Genomic DNA, 21,126 nt, shown 5'->3' with positions numbered 1-21,126 from the left:
TCCCAAAGTGGCTGGCACTTGCAGGGACTTTGCCACCCACTCACCTTGTACTTCCCGAGCAGTGGGTGACGTCCTCCAGTTATCAACATGTCATCCCCACGCTCCAGAATAAAACGGATTGGGCGTCCAGTCCTAGAGAGAAAGACCCGGGATCACAATTCTAACAGATGTGAGATTCAAGTTCGGGTTTGAAGAATGTTTCAGCAACCACCACCATTCCACCAAGCAAAGGAGAAAGAGTCAGAATGCAGCCACGCCCAGGAGAGAGAAGGGAGCTGTTGCTGCTTCTTGGTGAGTGGTGTGGCTGGGAAACTTCCTGAAGGCTTAAGATGCTCATTAGTTCCTTCATTCACAGGAAGAAAGGAAGAGAGGGAGGAAGGAAGGGAGGGAGGGAGGAAGGAAGGGAAGGAGGGAGAGAGGGAAGGAGAGAGGAAGGATAGAGGAAGTTCTTCTCTTTGGTCTCACAGGCAAGCCTGCCTGTGGCTGCTACAGATCTGACTCTGTTTTGGCAAAGGTTAACAGCTGTGAATGAGATCCCCCCCCAACACACACCACCACCAGAGGAATTTGGGGAACTTAAGACCAAAGAAGGAGACTTTTAAATTTTTTTCTGAATCCTGTATTATCCTGTATTAATGTTAGGGGTATGATTGTCTAGTTGATACGCGAGTCCAGTTTTATATTTTAGTGTCTTATCCAAATACCAATTCTTGTTAAATCACACCACTCATTTTTTTCTTCTTCTACAACATTTCTAGGTTCTAATTCTCCTCTTTTAATAAGTGCTCATTTGCCTAAGCCTTAATTTTTATCCCCAGATGAGTGCAGTTGGAATTCCAGTCTTCTCTGGACATTTCCAAGTGCAGCCTGAATCTCAGCGTCCCTCCAGGTGGACATCAGATGCCACCTTCTAAGGAAACATGGCAGATGGGGCTGAGAAAGTGGCTCCATGAGGAAAGGCACTTGCATGTAAGCTTGACAACCTGGGTTTGATGCCCAGAACTCACATAAAGGGGGAAGGAAGGAAGACATCCCATAATGTTTCCTTCGAGCTCCATATATGTGATGCAGGCCAACATACACATTGTGCACAGATAACAAAGCAACATGGCATAGATCTCTGGTGCCATGGTTCTGTCATGTCAGCACAACTTTCCTGTCAATAATTCACTTAACTCCCCATTCATGAAGCTCTTACCATCACAGTCTGCTTAAGTGTGGTTTGAGCTAAAATTCAGCATATGCTTCATTTGTATGTGTGTGTGTGTGAGAGAGAGAGAGAGAGAGAGAGAGAGAGAGAGAGAGAGAGAGAGAGAGAGAGAGAGAGAGAGAGAGAGATGGGGGTGGGGGTATCTTCTGCGCCCTGAGCACTTCCCCTAGATTCTAGGTTATCTGAGCATCAGGTCTGCTTCCGGAATCAGGATTTGTGATCCAGCCTTTCCATTGTTACATTAGCCAAGTGCCTCGGTAATAGCTGCACTATCTTCAGAGGTTATCCATACACATAGGACAATTTAAAAAATTCAAAAGGGGGCTCAGTGAGAAACAAGTGTCCTGCCACAGTCCCCAGCCACACAGCTCTTCCAGGAAGTGTGGCTATCAGCCATTTTTGTCCTTCTAGACACACTAAAATTTTAATGTGCTACCAGGTGTCTTCTTCCTTATAGACTAGTAACCAGCCACGTGGGTAACATCCAAATATGCATTTCCCCTCCACCCTCCTTTCTGTCTCTATGGACTTTTGCTTACGCCTCAATGAATACTAAGGACTGATCGATAGTCTGTTGACATATTCTCGTTTCCGTGGCGGTTGAGCCGAACTGCCAAGTAGGAGTGTGGTACTACCCACCCTGCTGCTGACTCTGTGGGGAATCAGGAAGATTCAACCAGTTTTCCCCCTCCCACAATGATGCTGAGTAGGCTAGCAGTCCCTTGGCACATGTTAGGAGTGTCTCCCAAAATAGCCCTTGAAATTGTTGGGACCAAAGGTTAAGAACTGGGACACAGAGGAGCCATCTCCAACGTGGGTGTGGCTCCCAGATCCACTCACTTCTGTGCAGCCACAGCTGCCACGGCTGCCAGGAGCCCAGGCTTGCTTGTTTTTCCTCCGAAGGCTCCGCCAACCCTTTTCACGTGGCAGTTGATTCTATTCTTTGGAACGCCCAAGGTACAAGCCACCATTTCCTATGAGCAGTTGGCCACAGGGTCCCAGGGAAGATGAAACAGAACACACACAGTCAGCAAAAGGCTCATTTACCAAAAGAGCTCATTTACCAAGGAAAGTTCCGTAGTATTTTCTCGCTGCTGACAGTAAGAATATGTTTATTCTTCTTTATCTATTTTGAGTACCCGCTGCAGATAAGACTGTGGATACCTCCGACACGTCAGCTGAGAGGATACATTGGTATGGCTTTTCAAAATGAATGAATGATAGATCACATTATTAATAGTCATGCTGAGCTTCTCATTCCCCTCTGTACAGCAACCCCTACAATCCTCTAAAGGTCCCTTGACTCTGAGCATTAATACCTCATATAAATGCTTAAGAGGCAGAGGAGGCTGTGTACTACACGACAGGAAATATTACATGATTCCAGGCCAGGCCGCCATTGCTCACCGTCTGACCATGATGCGTGGAGGGAAATCTGAGCCTGTTACGACTCAGGATGGTCTCAAGTGGAAACAAGTGGATCAGAGGGAAGATGTAACATACCCATGCTACAACATGATGGCACACGTGTGTGAAGAATAGCAACTTCCATTCTTTATATAATTCATACTTCTGCTCAATACAGAATATATGCTTACCTCAGACCCCAATCAGGGCATAATTGCTCCTGACTCAATAGGTAGAGTGTGGTCATCAGCATAGCATGTTACAAAGAGCCCACACAAGGGAGTAGGTATACACCCACACACACACACACACACACACACCCACACCCACACACACCCCCACACACACCCCCATACCAACACACACACACACACACACACACACACACACACACACACACACACAGAGAGAGAGAGACATATCCCCCCCCCCACCACACATCTGAAGCATTCTGGGGATGGGGCAGGGCTGTGCAAGATTGATGTGAACAGAGTTAGTGTCTGTGCACTCAGAATAACCTATGTAGTTCCTGTGATCAAAGGTGAAACGTCTATGTAGCTGAGCAAGTGTAAGAAAGGCTAGAAACGTTTTTCGGAGAGGAAGGAGATGGAGATAGCATGTAGGATCCTTCCAGTCTCCATCTGTGCCCAGAGCTAAGGCTGTCCGACAGCCCCCAGTACCCAAATCCTGCCCAGGAGTGCTCTCCTAAGATCACAGGAGCACAGGCCCACAGGAAGAACAAGCTCCAGAGACAGCAAAAGCAACCAACGCAGAGATAGCCAGATGCCAAGACGCAAGTGCAAGAACCAAAGCAACAGAAACCAAGGCTAACTGGCATCATCTGAACCCAGTTCTTCCACCACAGCAAATCCTGGATACCCCAACACACCAGAAAAGCAGGATTTGGATTTAAAATCACATCTCATGATGACGATGGAGAACTTTTAGAAGGACATGAATAAATTCCTTAAAGAATTAGAGGAAAACACAAACGAACAGGTGAAGAAACTTAACAAAACCATCCAGGATCTAAAAATGGAAATAGAAACAGTAAAGAAATCGAGACGGGAGAGACAACCCTGGAGACAGAGAACCTCCCTAAGAGATCAGGAGTCGTAGGCTCAAGCATCACCAACAGAATACAAGAGACAGAAGAGAGAATTAAAAAAAAGTTTGCTTGAGCCTGCTTCTGTTCTGATGCCTGATACTTGGGTCTACAGCCAACCCCATCTGTTAGGAAGGCAGAGGAATGCTCTTCTGTATTGGCTGCATACAGGCCTAGGTAACAGTTAGTGCCTACTGGAGTGGAACCCACCACAACAGAGGAATAGATACCATGACAGTCTTAGTAGTGTCCACCATGAGTGAGCGCGAATAAATCTTCAAGATTACCACTATTCTAAAACTGACATCATCAGAATGGATTTATTTGAATTCTTGTTATTGTAAAGGATATTTTGTTATGGCAAGTGAAATCTGTGGATGGAGATACCTTTAATTTTTTCAAAATTCTATTTTCTTCTCACCTAGTGTTTTTGTAAGAACTGAAGAAAATACTGGTGGGTGTCACTCGATTTTGCTATTTTATATTTTATAGAATATATGTGGAAAATACCTTTTGGACTCTCAAGGGTCTTAATGATATAACTAAGACCTAATATTGTACAAAATTATGTGAAATACATAATGTAGCGTAAACCGTTGGACAGATAAGGTTCAAGTTTTATTTTTCTTTCTTAATGGTCACTATACACTAGACAGTAAGATTTTTATTGAATGGATTTGTGTGTGAAAAGCCATACCTCTTTATGAAATTGCTTCTATACAGATAAAAATTTTATATCTACACTTAGAGGTGCAAAAGCAATCTAGGAATATAATTGCTCTTAGCCTGGCCTGACTACAGAGCCCACTAAAGAATGCATCCAAATGTCAATATTTCAATATTTTTTGGAAGAGAAATGAAACTTGTTTTACTTGCTCACATAAATACTGCTCAGTGAGTTCTGCATTAATTCTGGAAAGTCTAATTAGTCTCCTATTCAAATGATCACTCTGGTAGGGACAGGTGTTTTACTACCAAAAGCATCTACACTGAATCCATTTGCTATTTCCCCGTCGCTGTTCTTTAGTGGAAAGCTTGCACCGAGGAGCAAAGTGGATTCTAATTTCTACCTGGCAGTCACTCCTGTGTTATTGGTGACCAGCTGTCTGAGGACCTGTGAATGAAGGTTGGCTCCTAACAGATGCAGCATCTTCTTCCTAATTCAGTGTAAGATGATCGTGTGTTTTTGAGTCCCTTAGTGGACTCACTGTTCCATGTCCCTAAGTAGTCGAGTCCCTGCTGATCAATAAAAAATTGTTTTACATCTTTGGTACAAAAAAAAAAAAAAAAAAAAAAAAAAAAAAAAGGCTAGAAACTATGAAATACAGAAGAACCGGGGCAGAGAGAACAGATCTGTCTTTAGCTGTGACTGAGCCTCTTGGGGAAACTTGGCTATGACTCATTGTCAGCGTTTATCAGTGTTAAACTTCCCAAGCATGACTCTGTTGTACATATAAGGATACTGTAGGAATACATGGCTATTTGTGTGTTTGCACAAACACACATGGTTAGCACGTTTCCTCCTTATATTTTACTATGTAAATTTTTATTTTGAAAAACTGTAGTTGTTTGGCAAAAAAATAGAAACTCCATAGCAAGTTATTCAGAGAACATTAGGACTAGTGATGTGCAGGGGAAGGCACTGGTGACTGTGGCAGAAACTGAATGGAAGCCTAAGTAGGAAATGCACACAGATAGCAACGTGTCTCAGAAGGGGAGAGGTGGAGGCAAGCTACTAGTGAAGCAGAATCAGCGCACACTTTTAACTTTATTTAGGGGTGTGTGTGTGGTGTGTGTGTGCACATGAGTGTGGGTGTGGGTGTTGGAAGAGAACAGAGGTATGGGATCCTCTGGAGCTGGAGTTGCAAGTGCTTGTGAGCTGCTGGATGTGGGTGCTGGGAATTGAACTTGGGTCCTCTTTGTGCTGAGCCATCCCTCCAGACTGTTATTTTAGTTTTTTGGGATACAGTCTCACTAATTTAGGTTAGCACAGCCAGCTGGGGTGGGGGTTACTTTTAAGAATGGACCATATTTGGGCTAGGGACATAGCTCCATGGGACAATGACTGCTGCACAAGCAGGAAGACCCAATGGCAGTCCCCAGGAAAAGCCAGCTGAAGTGGTGTCTAGTTGCAGCCCCAGCATTGAGGGATAAGGAGACAGATCCCTGGTACCTGCTGGCAGCTAGTCTAGCTACACGGAAGATCCGGGCCTGTGAGAGACCCTGTCTCAAAAAACAAAAAAAAAAAAAAAAAAAAAAAAAAAAAAAACAGATGGACAGTACCTGAGGAACAACATCTGAGGTTGACCTCTGGTCTGCACACATGCTTTCACACGTGCACATGTACCCACATAAACACACACATATACACACACCACATACACATGCATACACACATAGGGTAGACTTATTTTAATCTACTGATCTGAACAGGTAGATTAACATTAGACACAGCAAAGGCAAATGTGGAGAGCCTATGATTCAGATGGAAAGGCTCACCACAGGCTGGAGGTAGGAGGGGCTGTAGGAAGATGAAGACCAGGAAGGGCTACCCTATAGCCTCGGCTTACTTCTTAATGAGACAGGAAGTAGTCATCATGTGGGACAAAGAGGGTAGACTTTTGTAGAAGGTTAAAGGAAACTGGTAAAAATTAGGGTTCAGTTTTGCCTCTGACTTGATATTCAACTTTTGTCTAAATGTTACCCTTACCTTAAGTCAGACGAGTGAGCACTTGTGTGATGGAACCTACCTGGGTAAACGCCGCGTCCTGGCTTGACACATATATGTCCATCCCTGCATCCTCTCCCTTGGGGATCACACGGACACTTTGAGTCTCCATATAAAAATGCTCCTGGCCTCCCATGTGCACCTCCCCTTTTGGACACAGCAAACACACATTGCTTTAGAGTCGCATCGTTAAACACATCTGAAGCAGACTGTGGCATGTTTTGCTAAATGTTATTATTTTATTTCAGGTCATGGGAATGGCATTTAGTTTCCTGTCCTGATTTCAAAGAATTATTGCAATTTGACAGTTTCCTAAAGCAGCCGCCAATATGCATCATTGGGCAATTACAAGCAGTTTAAAAATCTCCTATGCATTTGGCTCTATTTTCTTACCTACTCATGTTAGCATCTTCTTAAGAACTATAAATGAACTCTTGTTGGCTGAGCAACAATTGGGAAATCAGGTTAGAGCGAAGAATACGATAGTGTAACCTAAGGGTGAATTCATTTCTGCAGTGAGGCTGCCCAGGATAGTTAATGGCTTTACACAGCACAGAGAAGCTTGTACTTGAATCCTCACAACCACCCCGATGTCACACAAACTACATCTCAGTTCCCCACTGCGTTAGAAGAGACTGCACCAGGGCCCGCAGTGGTCAAGTGCCTGCCTAGCTGGTAAGGATGAGGCTGTGGAGTGGACTCTCAACACTGTGAACAGCTCCCCAACCCATAGAACAACCCAGACAAAGCAGGGATTCCCAACACTGTGAACAGCTCCCCAACCCACAGAACAACCCAGAGAAAGAGTTCTCAGTAGAAGGAACAAATGTTCTATGTGATGAGAGAGAGGAGGAGCATCTCCCTCCTCCTCTCCCTCTTTCTCTCCCTCCTCCTCCTTTTTACATGTTTCATCCAAGTAGCAAATAAAAGTTTTAGAAATCTATGATCAATCATAGGTATTAAAAAATAAAGTTGTGGGTCTGTAGATGGTTCAATGGGAGAAAGCCAACTCTCAAAAGTTGTTCATTGACCTCTACGTATGTGTAATTAGAGCGAGCATTCAGTGCTCTCTTTCTCTCTGTCTCTGTCTCTCTGTCTCTGTCTCTCTCTCTCTCTCTCTCTCTCACACACACACACACACACACACACGCACACACACACACACACACAACCACCATCTAAATAAATGCAGAAAAGATTAAAAAAAGTTTGGTCTGCAGCAGTTGAAAGCATGTGAGGAGTAAAAGACTTGGTGGAGTGTTTATGATAAATCCACAGATACAACTTTTAAATTGATCTGGATTTCTGGCCCGTTTTCACTCCTTTTGTGACTTTATTGACCTTCATGGCTGAGTCCCAGGGGGAGTCACCATATTCATCTGACTTCTCTGGGAAACAGGTTTGAAACCGTAATGAGTTCAGCAGATCTTTGCTGAAGATTCTCCCTCTCCACCCCAGTCTCTGTCCCCATTTGCTTTCCATGTCTCCTTTGGTCACATGTTCGGTGACTAAGTTTTATTGTAATACTTTTACATTAAAAAAAAATCTGGCTCCCGGGTGCCTCCGTACTCCCAGTAAAGACCTTTACCCTAATTAATGATGTAAGTGGACTGAAATCCTAACCAGGAGCTGGGATTTGTAACAGGCCAGTCTCAGCTATCAGTCCTCTGACTGGGCTTCAGCCAATCACCAGCTGCCAACTGACCAGTGTCTGCAGCTCACTTCACTTCCTGTCTGTGAATCTTCCTGTTTACAGTGTGAGAACAGCGTGCTCTCAGCTCCTCCGGTGCTTAATCTGAGAGTCATCTTTCACTCAGCTAAACTCTTTAACTTGTCTCACGATTTCCTTTTTACAGTATCAGTTTGGTCTTTTTGCCTGGTGTCATACCAACCCCCTCTGAAAACAGGTTGAATATGGATTTTTAAGTGATTTTTTTTGATATTTCTTGCTCTTTTAGGGCTTAGACTGATTTTTATGATTTTTTTCCCCAAAGCTGGTCTTTACCTCTACTCTTTCCCAATTGTTTTAATTCTTTTTTTTAAATTAAATTTAATTATTTTTACTTATTCACTTTTGCATCCCACTTACTGCTCCCTCCTGGTCACCCCCTCCCACAATCCTTTTCTCCTCCCCTCTCTTCTGAGTGGGTGGGGGCCTCCCTGGGTAACCCCCACCACCCTGGCACTTCAAGTATCTGTGAGGCTAGGTGCTTCCTCTCCCACTGACTCCAGACAAGGCAGCCCAGCTAACAGAACATTTCCCACATGCAGGCAACAGCCTTTGGGACAACCCCTGTTCCAGTTGTTCAGGACCCATAAGAAGGTGAAACTCCACATCTGCTACATATGAGTGGGGAGAACTAGGTCCAGCCCATGGCTATTTTTTGGTTGGTGGTTCAGAGCCCCAAGGGTTCAGGTTAATTGACTCTGTTGTTCTTATGGTGTTCCTGTCCCCTTTGGGGCCCACAATCCTTCCTCCTATTCTTCCGTAAGAGTCCCCAAGCTCTATCCACTGTTTGGCTGTGGGTGTCTCTCTTAGTCAGCCAAGCATCTGAATTCTCAACTGCTAATGAACTCCACGTCACATTTCTGGACAGTGCCCATCAGGGCCTTCTGGCTTCTTGAAACCCTCATCTGCCTCCTCACAGACATGTCTGCCACATTGCTAATAGTACTACTTCCCTAAACAGCACATCCCTAGAATCTTCCTTGCTGGCCACACATAGTGCCTACACGCTCACTTAAACTCTCCTGCCTTATTGTCTCAGTTATGTCTCACTGGGGACATTATAATGGCCTTTTATCTGACCGCTGATGGACCCCTTTTTCCCATTTCAACCCATATTCTCCCATATAAGTGGCGACTGGGATGCTCTCAGTTTCCCATTCAAAAGGCTTTCCACTGTCTGTAAAGCACAGCTCTGCCCCTCAATCAAACTCTTCCTTATATTTCCCGATCTTCTCAGAGTCCCACATTTTGGATTATCTCCCTCGTCACTCACTTCATGAGCAGAGTTAAGATTCATTAAGTTCATCCGGGCCTTGGGCATGCTAGGCAGACAGTGTCCCTGAGCTATATCCTCCTGCAGTAGCTTTTGAGACAGCTCTCACTAAGCCCAGGCTGCTGTCAAACTCACATTCTTTCTGTCTCAGCACCCAGATACGCCACCAAGCTTCACTTCATCTTGTAAAGAAGCCACAGTATCAATATATTAAAAACTTCCATGCTAGAAAGAGAGGGTCCTAAAGGACTGGGTGTGGTGGCGCACATCTTTAATCCTAGCACTTTCGAGGCAGAGGCAGGCAGATCTCTTTGAGTGTAAGTTTGAGGCCAGCTAGAGCTACCTAGTGAGACTCAGTCTCCACCCTTCCCCAAAAGAATTTACCTTCGAGAATTTGATCAGCACACTGAAATGCTAACTGTACATTTCCTTGTTCTAGTTTTCTTTCAGGTCCAATGAACGATTCATATTGCAGTGCATCCTGGGAAGGAAACACATGAAAGGGACTATGTGTGTTGCTCAGTTTGGTCACTTGTATACCCTGCATGTTGAAATTCATGTATAATGATAACCATCAATTTCCAAGCTTTAAACATGACTTCATAATGCCTCAGTGAATATGGGGACACCTTAGATCCTATCTTCTGAGCTGGTACGCCCCAGAAGACATGATCATGGTGTAATGGAGCCTGTTGTGTAACTCCGCAGGCCAGTCTTTCCCGAACGAGAACCCCCGTGTCCTTTAATCTATGGAACAAGCCCATTATGGAGGCTTAATGCTAGACTAGCCTAAACACCCTTACACTGTTTCAGCGTTCACTTCGCCCTCCGGTTACAACTAGATGTACTGATGAATTCACACATACACACGTGCATGCACAGGCTTTTGGTAGTTAGAATCACAGACACACAAACCCTGTTCCTTAACTTACCCAAGTGTCTCTCAAAATCTCACTTGAAATTAACCAACACACCCCAGTGTTTTCAGAGTGACACAGCACCTCCACGGGCTGTAGAAGCGTGGGTGTGCATGGGTGCACACCTCAAAGGTGAGCACTACAGTTGCTTTTTTATGTATTCTAGATATACACAAATACACACAGGTCTCTGTCCTTACCCTCCTCATTATGTTTGCTTTTGCCTTTCATTCATTAGTTTAAGGCAGAGATCTTCCCATAGCTATAAATAGAAAGAAGGTGCTCATTTTAAAAGTGCACACAACTCTAAAGATTTCCAGTGTGTGCGCATCGCATGTGTGTATGTGTGTGTGTGTGTGTGTGTATGTGTGTGTACATGAGTGTATGTTTGTGGGTATGTGTATGTATGTGTAAGTGTATGTGTGTATATTTGTGTGTGTATGTGTGTGTATATGTGTGTGAGTACATATGTGTTTGTATTTGTGTGTGTACATGAGTGTGTGCATGTACATGAGTATATATGTGTGGGTGTGTGTATGTATGTGTAAGTGTATGTGTGTGTATTTGTGTGTGTGAGTACATATGTGTGTGTATTTGTGTATGTGTGTATATGTGTATATGTGTGTGTGAGTACATATGTGTGTGTATTTGTGTGTGTATGCATGTGTGTGTATATGTGTGTAAGTATATGTGTATTTTTGTGTGTATATATGTGTGTATTTGCATGTGTGTGTGTTGAATCAGCAAGGTTGAATTCAGGGCCTCCTGCATGCTAGGCAAACCCTCTACCACAGCACCATGAATCAAGATTCAGTTCCATTATACAGACAAGACCTGGGAATGATATTTTTGTTGAAAACTGCAGTCAATTCTACCTTTTAAATTGCTCCATTGTTAAAAGGTCCATACATGTGCAATGTCTTCTTTCAGTCACTCTACTTGTATCCTTTGTTCAGTTTTCTTAGTTGTTCTTTTTATTTATTTCTGGGAAACCTTTATATAGTTAGGGAGTATGTTTGTTTCCTATGCTGTGGCTTACAGAGTTTTTCCAGCCGTTGACTGTCTTCTGTTCCTAACATGTTTCTCTTTGTGTTGAGGTATACATACTTTACACCGCTAATTAATCAATCTTTTCTCTTTCGGAAGTTAGAAGTTGAGTCATAGGAGGATTATGAAGGCGTCCACCTGTGCTTTCTTCCATTTACTCTTGACCTCTTCACTATTCCCTCATCTTCCTTATCTTGCTCTATTCTGATGCAATGAACCATGTGGTAAGGTTAATCTGTTCATCCTTATTTTTCCTCAGCCCTTGACCTCAAGTGTATTTGACTGTATGCAAATAAATCAGGAGAGGCAGGAAATAAGCCAGAAAACACAAGGTGGTTGAGAGGCTTTGTAATTCAGTTTTAAAAAATCAATTATATGTTATTATTATGGTGTTATTAGATTTTCAAGACTCTCTAAATATGGTAACTGACTCTCCATATGCAGAAAGTTGCTTTGCATATAGGAACTGCTGAACGTATTCAGGATGATTCCAAAGTGACTTCCCTGTCTATTCAACTACAACAAGTAATCAGAGATAGAAACCATCCATTGTGTATAACACATACCCAGTCTCACACAGGTCTACCAGGCCCTCTAGCACAAGGTAATGATGAAATTGATCAGCTATTGACAGGAAGTGTGCCAGAGCCTCCAGGACTTCATTTTTGAAAAGCCATGTTAGAAGCAAAGGTTTACAAAAGTAATTTTCTATCACTTAGGAACAAGCAGAGGAGATTGTAAAGACACGTCCTTCGTGTTCTGTATAGAATCAAACTCCATTACCTACAGGGAGTAACCATAAAAGTACGCCAAAAAATGAAATTTGGCAAATGGTTGTGTTTCTCTTTGCAGAGTTTGATAAACTGAAATTTGTGCACCTAACTATAGACACATATGCAGGATTTTAGTGGGCAACTATTTTAATGTTTGAAAAGGTTGATTCTATAATTACACATGTATTAGAAGTTATGGCCATTATGGGGATTCCTATTAAGACAATCCTCCAGCATATGTCTCTAATAAAATGAAATTATTTTTCAACATATTATGGTATAAAACGTATACTATGCAGTCCTCCAGGAAAAGCAATTGTAGAGAGAATCCATATGTATGCCAAGTGATGCTACGTGACCTTCCTCCTAATTTAAAATTATTGGTTGAACAAAGATGCCTACATCCTATCACTGGGCAGAAGAGAGGTCAGTGGGGTTTCAGTTCCCAGGCTTGGGATCTGAGGCAGGATCATGAGAGGAGGGAGAGGGGGTGGAAAGAGGCAAAGATGCCATTGGGCAGGTGAATCATGAACATGTAGCCTGAGAGCTGGCCAACTGGAGTAAGAGCAATCCAGACAGAATATGACAAATTATCTCTCAGGGGTTATTGATTAGGAAGAAGGCAAAATAGCTTAGAGGACAAATACCTGCCCAGCTCTAATGCTTAAAGGCTCATTACAAATATAAATGTTTTATGTCTTTCATCTGGGAACTGGATGATCAGAGGCAGGTTAGAAAACTCCAATTTGAGATTTAAAAAATTTACTACCTTTGACCTCACTGTATGAATCTGTGGACAAGTCTTCCCGAGCTCTTACTAAAGGAACGGAGTCCTCAGTGGGCTGTCTGGTCTGCCAGACAACGAGGCCGATTCCTGTCACTGTCCCTCTGCCGGGGGATGGAGCTGTTTCCTTCTCTAGTGGGCCTCCCACAGACACAAGAAGGAATTGCTGTGGTTTACCTCGGACTTTAGAAAAAAGGCAAAGAAAAGCCTAGGTTAAAAAAGAAGGAAGGAAGGAAGGAAGGAGGAGGAAGAGAAAGGAGGAGGAGAAGGAGGAGGGGGGAGATCCTCTCCACACTTGGTGGGGTGTTGGCCAGTCCCATGGAAAGCAACAGAAAACTTGAAGGTTGCACAGAGCCTGGGCGTCTGGAACCCAGGGTAGATGGTAAGAGGAAATTATTCCATATTTTCATATTTTCCACCTACAAGGCAAGGGGCGTACTTTCTCAGAATCAAAACTAGACAATTTTGTTTCAGGTGGTCACAGGAGGGGTCTGTAGTGGGATGAAAGTACCCATGTCCAGCCGGAAGCATCTGATAGAAAGAGGAAGGCAGCCAGAAACTTCCAGAAAACAAACACACAAACAAAAACATTGTTCTGTTTATGTTATCACCAGAGTGTGTGACAACTGCTGTAGGGCTAAGAAATTTCACAAGTGCTGCATCTCCAGACACCTGACACCTCTTGCTAACCCACTGCTGAGCAGCCCAGGGAATGAATGACCTATCGGAACTTACCTGAATGGTCACAATTGTGGGCTCCAAGTCTTGATAGACGATCTTTACTTTTTTGGTGGCCTGCTTGGCGTGAGCGTAAGAGTCTGCAGCCACGGCACAGACGATCTGACCCACGCAGATCACCTGACAAGAAGCACAGGGCACGCAGCAGGGATGAAAGATGGAGCCCCCAGGTCCTTGTCAACCAGGGAGGAAGAAGGGCTTAGGATGGCGGGGGAGGGACTGTCTCGGCCTTCACCAGCAGTGTTGCCTCTCTGAAAAGTTACCCAAAGCCTGTGAAGCCTCAATGTCTTCGTCTTAAAGAGAAGTGAGCCAGCTTAGGTTGTTCTCGCTGCCTCAAGTCAGTTCCAAAACGAGGTTTAGTACAGGAGGTTATTCTCAGGTCCTTAGGAAGAGTCTGTGCATGTATATAGATACATGTGTATATGTATGTGTACACACACAGGTGTATATGTATGCGTATTATATATACATATATGTATATATATGTATACGTATGTGTATATGATGTATATGTATATGTACATGTATATACAGACACATAATATGTGTATATGTATGTAAAACCCCTGTGTCCACTGCCATTACAGTTACTGTGCCATGAGAGCCTTAGGCACCACCATCACAGTACCTCATCCTGGGCATACAGGCTTTCCTCTTCTCTGCCATTGTCACCAGGCACATCTTGAGCCGTTATCACGTCAACCACACCAGGTGATGCCAAGGCCTCGGAGGCATCAAGGGAGCTAGGAACGAAACAGAAGCTCATCATGTCACCCAGTGTCCAGAACCTCACCCGTGTGAAGACGGGAACTCTGAGAACCATCCTCTGAGCCACATGAACATGTGGCATGTCCACAGTGCGGCAGTATTAACGCGAGGCAGGCCTTGTGGGAGGTGGAGGACACTGGTTCTCCTGGGCCCTGAGTATTCTCCCCTTTCAGGATGAGCCTATGCTTACTAGACCAGTGCTCAGATGCTGGCACTCTGAGAAGCTTAGGGTCCTCTGAAGGTTGTTCCCACCCCATTAAATTCATAGATAACAGTGGGCAGTTCTTCCAAAGAAGGCTGTTCCTTCAACAGGGCCTTCCTCTTCTATGCTCCCAAGTCCACCGTTTTCCTATCGTCTTGTATTTTCAAGGCACATACTCAGATTGTGTTTTCAGTATGTTGGGTAGGATTAATTGCTGAGCGGCAACCATGTTCCTAGGTACCTGCTGGGTATTCCAAGCCACCCAACTTTGCCATCGTTGCTTACATGATTCTAGCATGTGGCTTGCTGCTGGTCACCACAGCCAAGAAGAGTTCCCCTGCCAACACAGACATATCATCGCAAAATACTGCCTCCCCTGTGGCGTGTTTGATGCCAGACTGATGCATGATGGGACGTCCGACTGGGTCTTGCAGAGGCTGCTGGGAGTCTACGTCCTGTGTTAAGAGAGCAGAGCATGGAGCAAAATGTTTAAGCAAGACTGTTCATGGGTCAGTGGGTATCTTTCCCATTCTCTTGAGGGAAGCTTGCTAAAGTAGCCTGGGTCAGCCTAGACAACTGGGTTTGTCTTCTTTCCCATTGCTTCTCTGTAGGAAACAGAGAAGGTACTCATGTGTGCTAAGAATGAGACAAGTTGAAACTCGACTTGAACAAAGATAGATTTGGTGGCAGCCCAGAGAAGGGTACATAGATGTCCACCATAAGAGCCAGCAGAGCTGGGCCCAGGGCAAACTTCTTTAATGAGAGCAGAGACCTGGGTAAGAAGGGCCTCGGTTGATGGAGACAGGAGTCTGAGTTCTGTGAGTGACTAGGGGCGTCAGGAGGGATGTCCTCTATGCTGGAGTGGAGCTGTTTGGTCATTCGTTTGTTTGGGGGCTACCCACAATACTGTAAGTAAGCCCTCGCCTATGCCTTGTAAATTAATCCAATCGACTGGACTTGGATGGGCTCAGTCCTTTGTCTGGTCAGTGGTGCCCGAGGTAGGGTGAGCGGATAGATGTCAGTTCATATTTCCTCAGCAGAGTAACATAGAACCAGGTGAGAAGGCTCTCCGGTAACTCCCAGCTAGCAGCCGCCTGAATACTTACCACCCCGAGAAATTTTACAAGAAGTGATAACACAGCTTAGCAACAGCCTCAGAAATCACAAAAGAAGAAAGAGAAAGTGGGGGGGGGGGGAAGAAAGGAAGGAAGAAAGAAAGAAAGAAAGAAAGAAAGAAAGAAAGAAAGAAAGAAAGAAAGAAAGAAAAGGAAAGAAAATAGCCGGGGCTGGAGATGGCTCAGACTCAGCACTGACTGTTTGCTCTTCCAGAGGTCCTGAGTTCAATTCCCAGCAACCACATGGTGGCTCACAACCATCTGTAATGAGATCTGATGCCCTCTTCTGGTGTATCTGAAGACAGTTACAGTGTACTTACATATAATAAATAAATAAATATTTAAAAAAAGAAAAGAAAGAGAAGAAAAGAAAAGAAAAGAAAATAGCCATGCTCCTAAAATCAGGACGTGAAATGAATAGACACATCATGGGAGGTCTCTGCTGCCCCCTGCTGCCGAGCTCACGGACACCCTCCCCGTCTATCTTTGCTAATAGGTTGTTCTGTTTCAGTAACTTTATTAAACAGACACTGTATTTGCAGAAACATACTTCAAGTCCTGGGCACTATCAAAATGTAAATTAGTCCTATCCGATAGACTGAAACTTTATCTCTTTGTTGCTTTAAAAAGCATTTTAAAAATTCCGAGCGAGGCTCTGTACATTTTAATGTTCTAAGTTCATTTTCTCCCCCAGTGATCTGCCGGTTTTTTGTGTCTATCAATCCCTAAGGTTCTGCTGTGACTGTTTATCATTCACGCATTCTCTCCTGTGTAGTTGGTTCTGCCAGGCCTTCTTCTGTCTGAGTTTCCAGTCATGTTTGGAGGGCTCAGACTCAAAAGGGATCTGCCACACACTTTAACCTACTGATCTCATCGTGATGTTTTCCATGTTAAAAAATTAATAGATCTGGAATTTACATTCACTGTAAGAGGGGAAACATGGCTTTGGTGTTTTTTTTTTTTTTTTTTTTTTTTTTTTTTTGCTTTTAAAGTGACTTGCATTGAAATCTCTACCTAAACTCTTCTTTTTATTGTTTGTTTGAAATGTGCTTTTTACTTTTTGTGATGACATACTCCCTGGTTTGTGTCTGGGCTTGGCGCTGCTTTTTAAATTTTTTGTTATTTATTGTCTTTTAATTTTTATTTTTAATTAAATTTATAATTTATTGTTCATTTAAATTTATCCCTGAATCCTATAAAAATCACGTTTAGTCATACAACAGTTAACCACCAGAGCTACAGACTCCATCTCTGTGCTGAGAAGGGTTGGACAGAATCCTTACTACCATTTTTATTTATTTATTTATTTTACAAATGTCTACTTTCATATTTCTAGATAAACCTTAAAATCAAAATTACCAAAACTCCTGGTCAGTATATTGATTGGGAATATATTTGATGTATACATTATTCAGGAGAAATTGTCATCTTTATATCATTATATATCATGTCTTCCTGCCTGTGCATCACATTTCTTTCTATTTAAATATTGCTTCCTTTTCCTTTTGAGTGTTTATCCATAATTTAAAAGTTTATTTTACATATGAACTGGATGCTGTTTCCCTGGTTTCATTTCTAGGAATTTAGTCTTTTGTCTGCTGTTGTTAGTAGGACCCACCGTTGTACTGTATCACCTAACTGACCACTGCTTAGGAAAACCATTCCACAGTTGAACCTTTCTAAAGAGCCGAGCCCGTGCTGTATCGCATGGGCGTCAGTAGGTGGCAGAGAGGAGAGAGCTTATGTCAACCCCCAGTGTTCTGACCTGGGAACATCTGAATGGGTGACTAGCCTAACACTCCCTGAGAAAAGCGAGCCTGGGAAAATCACCAGTTTGGCTCCAGGGCCCCACAACAAAGCGTTAAGCGTAGATGACCACCATTCTTGTACCATGCGGGCCTAAGGGGTGGGCAGACCATGCCTGAGATGACCCCTACTTGGAACCATAACGCAGGAGCAGAGCATAGCACTTCTGAGATGACCCCAGACCTCAGAGACTCTAGGGGCCACTAAGAGGAGCAAGTAGGTGGTGGAGAAATGGAAGAGAGAGAGACAGAAGGATGTGGGCACATCAAGAGAGGCAGAGCTGGAGACTGGAGGAGAGTGAGGAACAGCCTGGTGTGAGAAGCTCAGGACCATGGTGGGGTCTTAGCCTGTGCTGCCACCAGGGGGCACACTTGTATCCATGGCTCTGCAGCAACAGGGGTCTGTTACCACCAAAGGCCAGGTGACTTTCTCTGGTCTGGGCTGCCCAGGGACATGTTAGTTCCTGAGGACTGTGCAGAACTAGCCCCAGTCTTTACTTGGGTACCATGGGAAAACAGGCCTTGGGGGTTTGAGAACAAGAAAGCTGACCCCACCCCAAGCAGCCTACACATTGTCAGAGTTGTGAGAGGGTCCCAAGGATACAACTGTGGGAGATCTGACCCTACTACTCACCTCCAGTGTGGTGGTGTGGGCGAGGAAGGGAGATCCTCTTCCTCCCTCCCTCCTCACCACCTTCAGTAGGCAGGAAAGCTGGCCCAGGGGTTTTGAGAGAGGGGGAACCAGTCCTTTGTCTCACTGGTGGCAACACTTAGGAAAGCGGGTCCCTGCACCTCACCTGGGCAGCAGGGTAGAGCCAGCCCTGGTTTCGGTGGTTGCTAGTGAGTCAGCCCCAATGGCAGCTCCCAATGTGAGTGGGAGAGCCAGTGGGGTGACCAGCTCAGATCTCAGGCCTAGAAACAGGGCTTTGAATTGACCCATCCCAACACCTACCCCACTGACTGGAGTGCATAAAAAGACCAGCCCTACAGATCCAAAGCTACCGGATCTCCATGACACAGGGCAACAACAGGACATCCAGGAAGCGTCCCAGGGACTTCCACTATTGATAGATTAGCAGTACCCAAGGGCTTCGAATCAGACCAATGGCTCATTGCAGTGAACATTTGCAAGCAGAGAAGTGTGAACAAAAGGAGTTTCCACAATAGGGCAGTTGCAAGGATGAAGAGCAGGGAAGGGGAAGTTGAGTGGGACTGGGATGCATGATGAGAAATTCACAAAGAGCCAATAAAAAGTTAAAACAAACAAACAAAAGAACCCACAGTAGCAACTTGGAATTCAAAGTAAAGCCGGGTCAACAGACAGACGCAACCTCTTACAGCTGTTGTGTTCTTCAGAAGATGCAGAAAATGGACTCACCCTAAAGGACTGCATCCCATGAGGCATGGTCAAGGGAAAGTCGTCCAGAATCTGTAGGAGTTTCTGCGAGATGTCAGGGTATCTACGGGGGTCCTTGAATGAAGACATGGAGTTTGTTTAATGGAAGGTACTTCCTGCGAAGACTGAGTTGACAAAGAATTTTACATGTCTCTGCAGAGCCTCTACTGACTTGTTTTTACTGCTTTGGGAAAGGCTGGGTAAACCTGAGAGCTTAGGGTTTTACCGAGTATGGGCCTCAGAAATGGAGCTCTCTAGAACTATGGTGAGGTCAGCACATGGTGCTTCCCAGAAGCCGGAGGAGCATCTAGCATAAACTGTTCCCCAGGGCATCCTACAGGCAACATGACTTTACCTTCATCTTAAGCTGCTTCAGCACATCTAGGTAAAACTTGAAGAGGAAACTGACGGCAAGAGTCTTTCGGTATTCCACCATCCCTCCAGGGGCTGCTGTGAGGAGGGAGACTTCCTCACAAACCATCCTTTGAGCATCCTCCAACATGTCTTCATCCCAACACCTAAGCACATGAGGGAATGCAACTAGCTCAGGGTGGGCAGGGCCGGACGAGCTCCTAATAGTTACCAAAAATAAATCTAAACTATAAACAGATTTATTCTCTCACACGGGAATATCATGACACCCACCGACGTCATTATAGATGCCTTTTCTTGTGCTTACAAAAATGCTGTTCTCCACAGAGTACAGAGGAGGCATAACTTCTTCCCTTTGCCAACCAGGCCAGTTGCCAATACTCAAATGACAAGAGATTTTATACAGTAAGAGTAAAATTTGGTAAGTCACCTTCCAATCAGCTGCTGGCAGGACTTATTTGTGCTGACTATAGTGGCACCAATCCCTCCATATAAGATGCTCAAGTCAGAGATGGTGCTTGCATCCTCCTTGAAAACGACTCGCATCCCAGCATTCACTATGGCAAAAGCATTTTGCTGACGTGGGGCCTGTCTGAAAGCGGATACAAACTCCCACTGGAAAATGAGAAGAATGACTGTTTTACTGGGAAATGTTTCAAATCTACAACAGTTAGAACAGAGCCACTTAGATCTGTGGCTTCACCAGTGATGAATCATGTATCCCTGCTCTTAACCTTAAGGCACACTCCTCCAGTTAGTCTACGTTTAAATGAATCATCGGCATTAAGGTGCTTCGTCTCTAAATATTTCTGTATATAACTCCTAAAATATAAGGGCGTGCCTTGCCCATGAAGGTGGCATCTTCACAGCTTGCTTTCTTCATTCTATAAGTCTTCTAGTTTGTTCTTTAGTGACACTGATTTGGGGAATCACAGGCTGGGGGGTGGGATAAACCCCTAACTCGGGTTTATCTGATTCTATCTTTATGAACTGATTTAGGTTGACCTCTGTGGGGTGACAAGCATATGTGGTTGATGTAGTTTGGGGTATGCTTTCCTTTTTAACATCAGAGTCACTTGCTGCAGATACCCTCACTAAAGCACACGAACTCTAGGATAGGCTCCATGCTTTGAACACCGTTTCACTTCTCAATTTGGCAAAACTTGTTTTGAGGTCGTAGCATCCTTGACGTTCGCCTATGAAGTTTGGCATGTTGGGGTCTTCTGATCAATCAAAAGCAGCAAATCTTCAATGTTATTGATTAATGTGTTCTGCCACATCGCTGAGCTTGAGCTATAACTGTAATCTGTACGCTCTAGCAGAGGAAGATTTCTATTAATGTTAATGGCTGGTGCTTAGGACAAGCATCAACCATGAGTCTGGTGGCAGTGATGACTGGGCCTCATTTTTTTTGGTTTGAACTGATCTCAGAAACAAAACCTGAGCTATAATAGTAATGTTGATACTGTTATTGAGCAAAAAAAAAAAAAAAAAAAAAAAGCAGGCCAAAACTGCACTTCTCCATCAATAGCTACACGAAAGCCCGATATGCTAAGAGCATCTTTGTATAACCAGCGGTCACTGGTGCCTCATGCACTTCTCTGCAATTATCATTAATTTAAAGAAAAACATTAATAGGGTCCAGTAAGACCAAAATGATGTTTAAAATGTTTCTTTGTTCTACTTAGCTCTCCTGAGGTTGAGTGTGGCTTGGGGTCTTGATCCTCCCAACCTTTCACCACAGATCACGGTTGAAA

The 21,126-nt window shown here is 44.1% G+C and overlaps 1 protein-coding gene across 1 annotated transcript in view; it reads right to left on the bottom strand.

Moving 5' to 3' along the window:
- LOC308433113 (aldehyde oxidase 3) overlaps positions 1-21,126 on the bottom strand; it is an 89,791-nt gene that overhangs the window by 30,433 nt on the left and 38,232 nt on the right. The window contains exons 14-23 of the mRNA XM_080933017.1: positions 19,800-19,984; positions 19,353-19,515; positions 18,980-19,072; positions 14,967-15,136; positions 14,340-14,454; positions 13,709-13,831; positions 9,837-9,933; positions 6,473-6,597; positions 2,051-2,184; positions 45-132 (exon numbers count right to left, since the gene is read on the bottom strand). Coding sequence (XP_080789143.1) covers positions 45-132; positions 2,051-2,184; positions 6,473-6,597; positions 9,837-9,933; positions 13,709-13,831; positions 14,340-14,454; positions 14,967-15,136; positions 18,980-19,072; positions 19,353-19,515; positions 19,800-19,984 — 1,293 coding nt within the window. The remainder of the gene's footprint in view (positions 1-44; positions 133-2,050; positions 2,185-6,472; positions 6,598-9,836; positions 9,934-13,708; positions 13,832-14,339; positions 14,455-14,966; positions 15,137-18,979; positions 19,073-19,352; positions 19,516-19,799; positions 19,985-21,126) is intronic.

The sequence above is a fragment of the Micromys minutus genome (assembly GCF_963924665.1).
Source record: "Micromys minutus genome assembly, chromosome: 19".
NCBI lineage: Eukaryota > Metazoa > Chordata > Mammalia > Rodentia > Muridae > Micromys > Micromys minutus.
The sequence above is the reverse complement of the archived record's forward strand: the minus strand, read 5'-3'. Positions and strand labels throughout refer to the sequence as shown.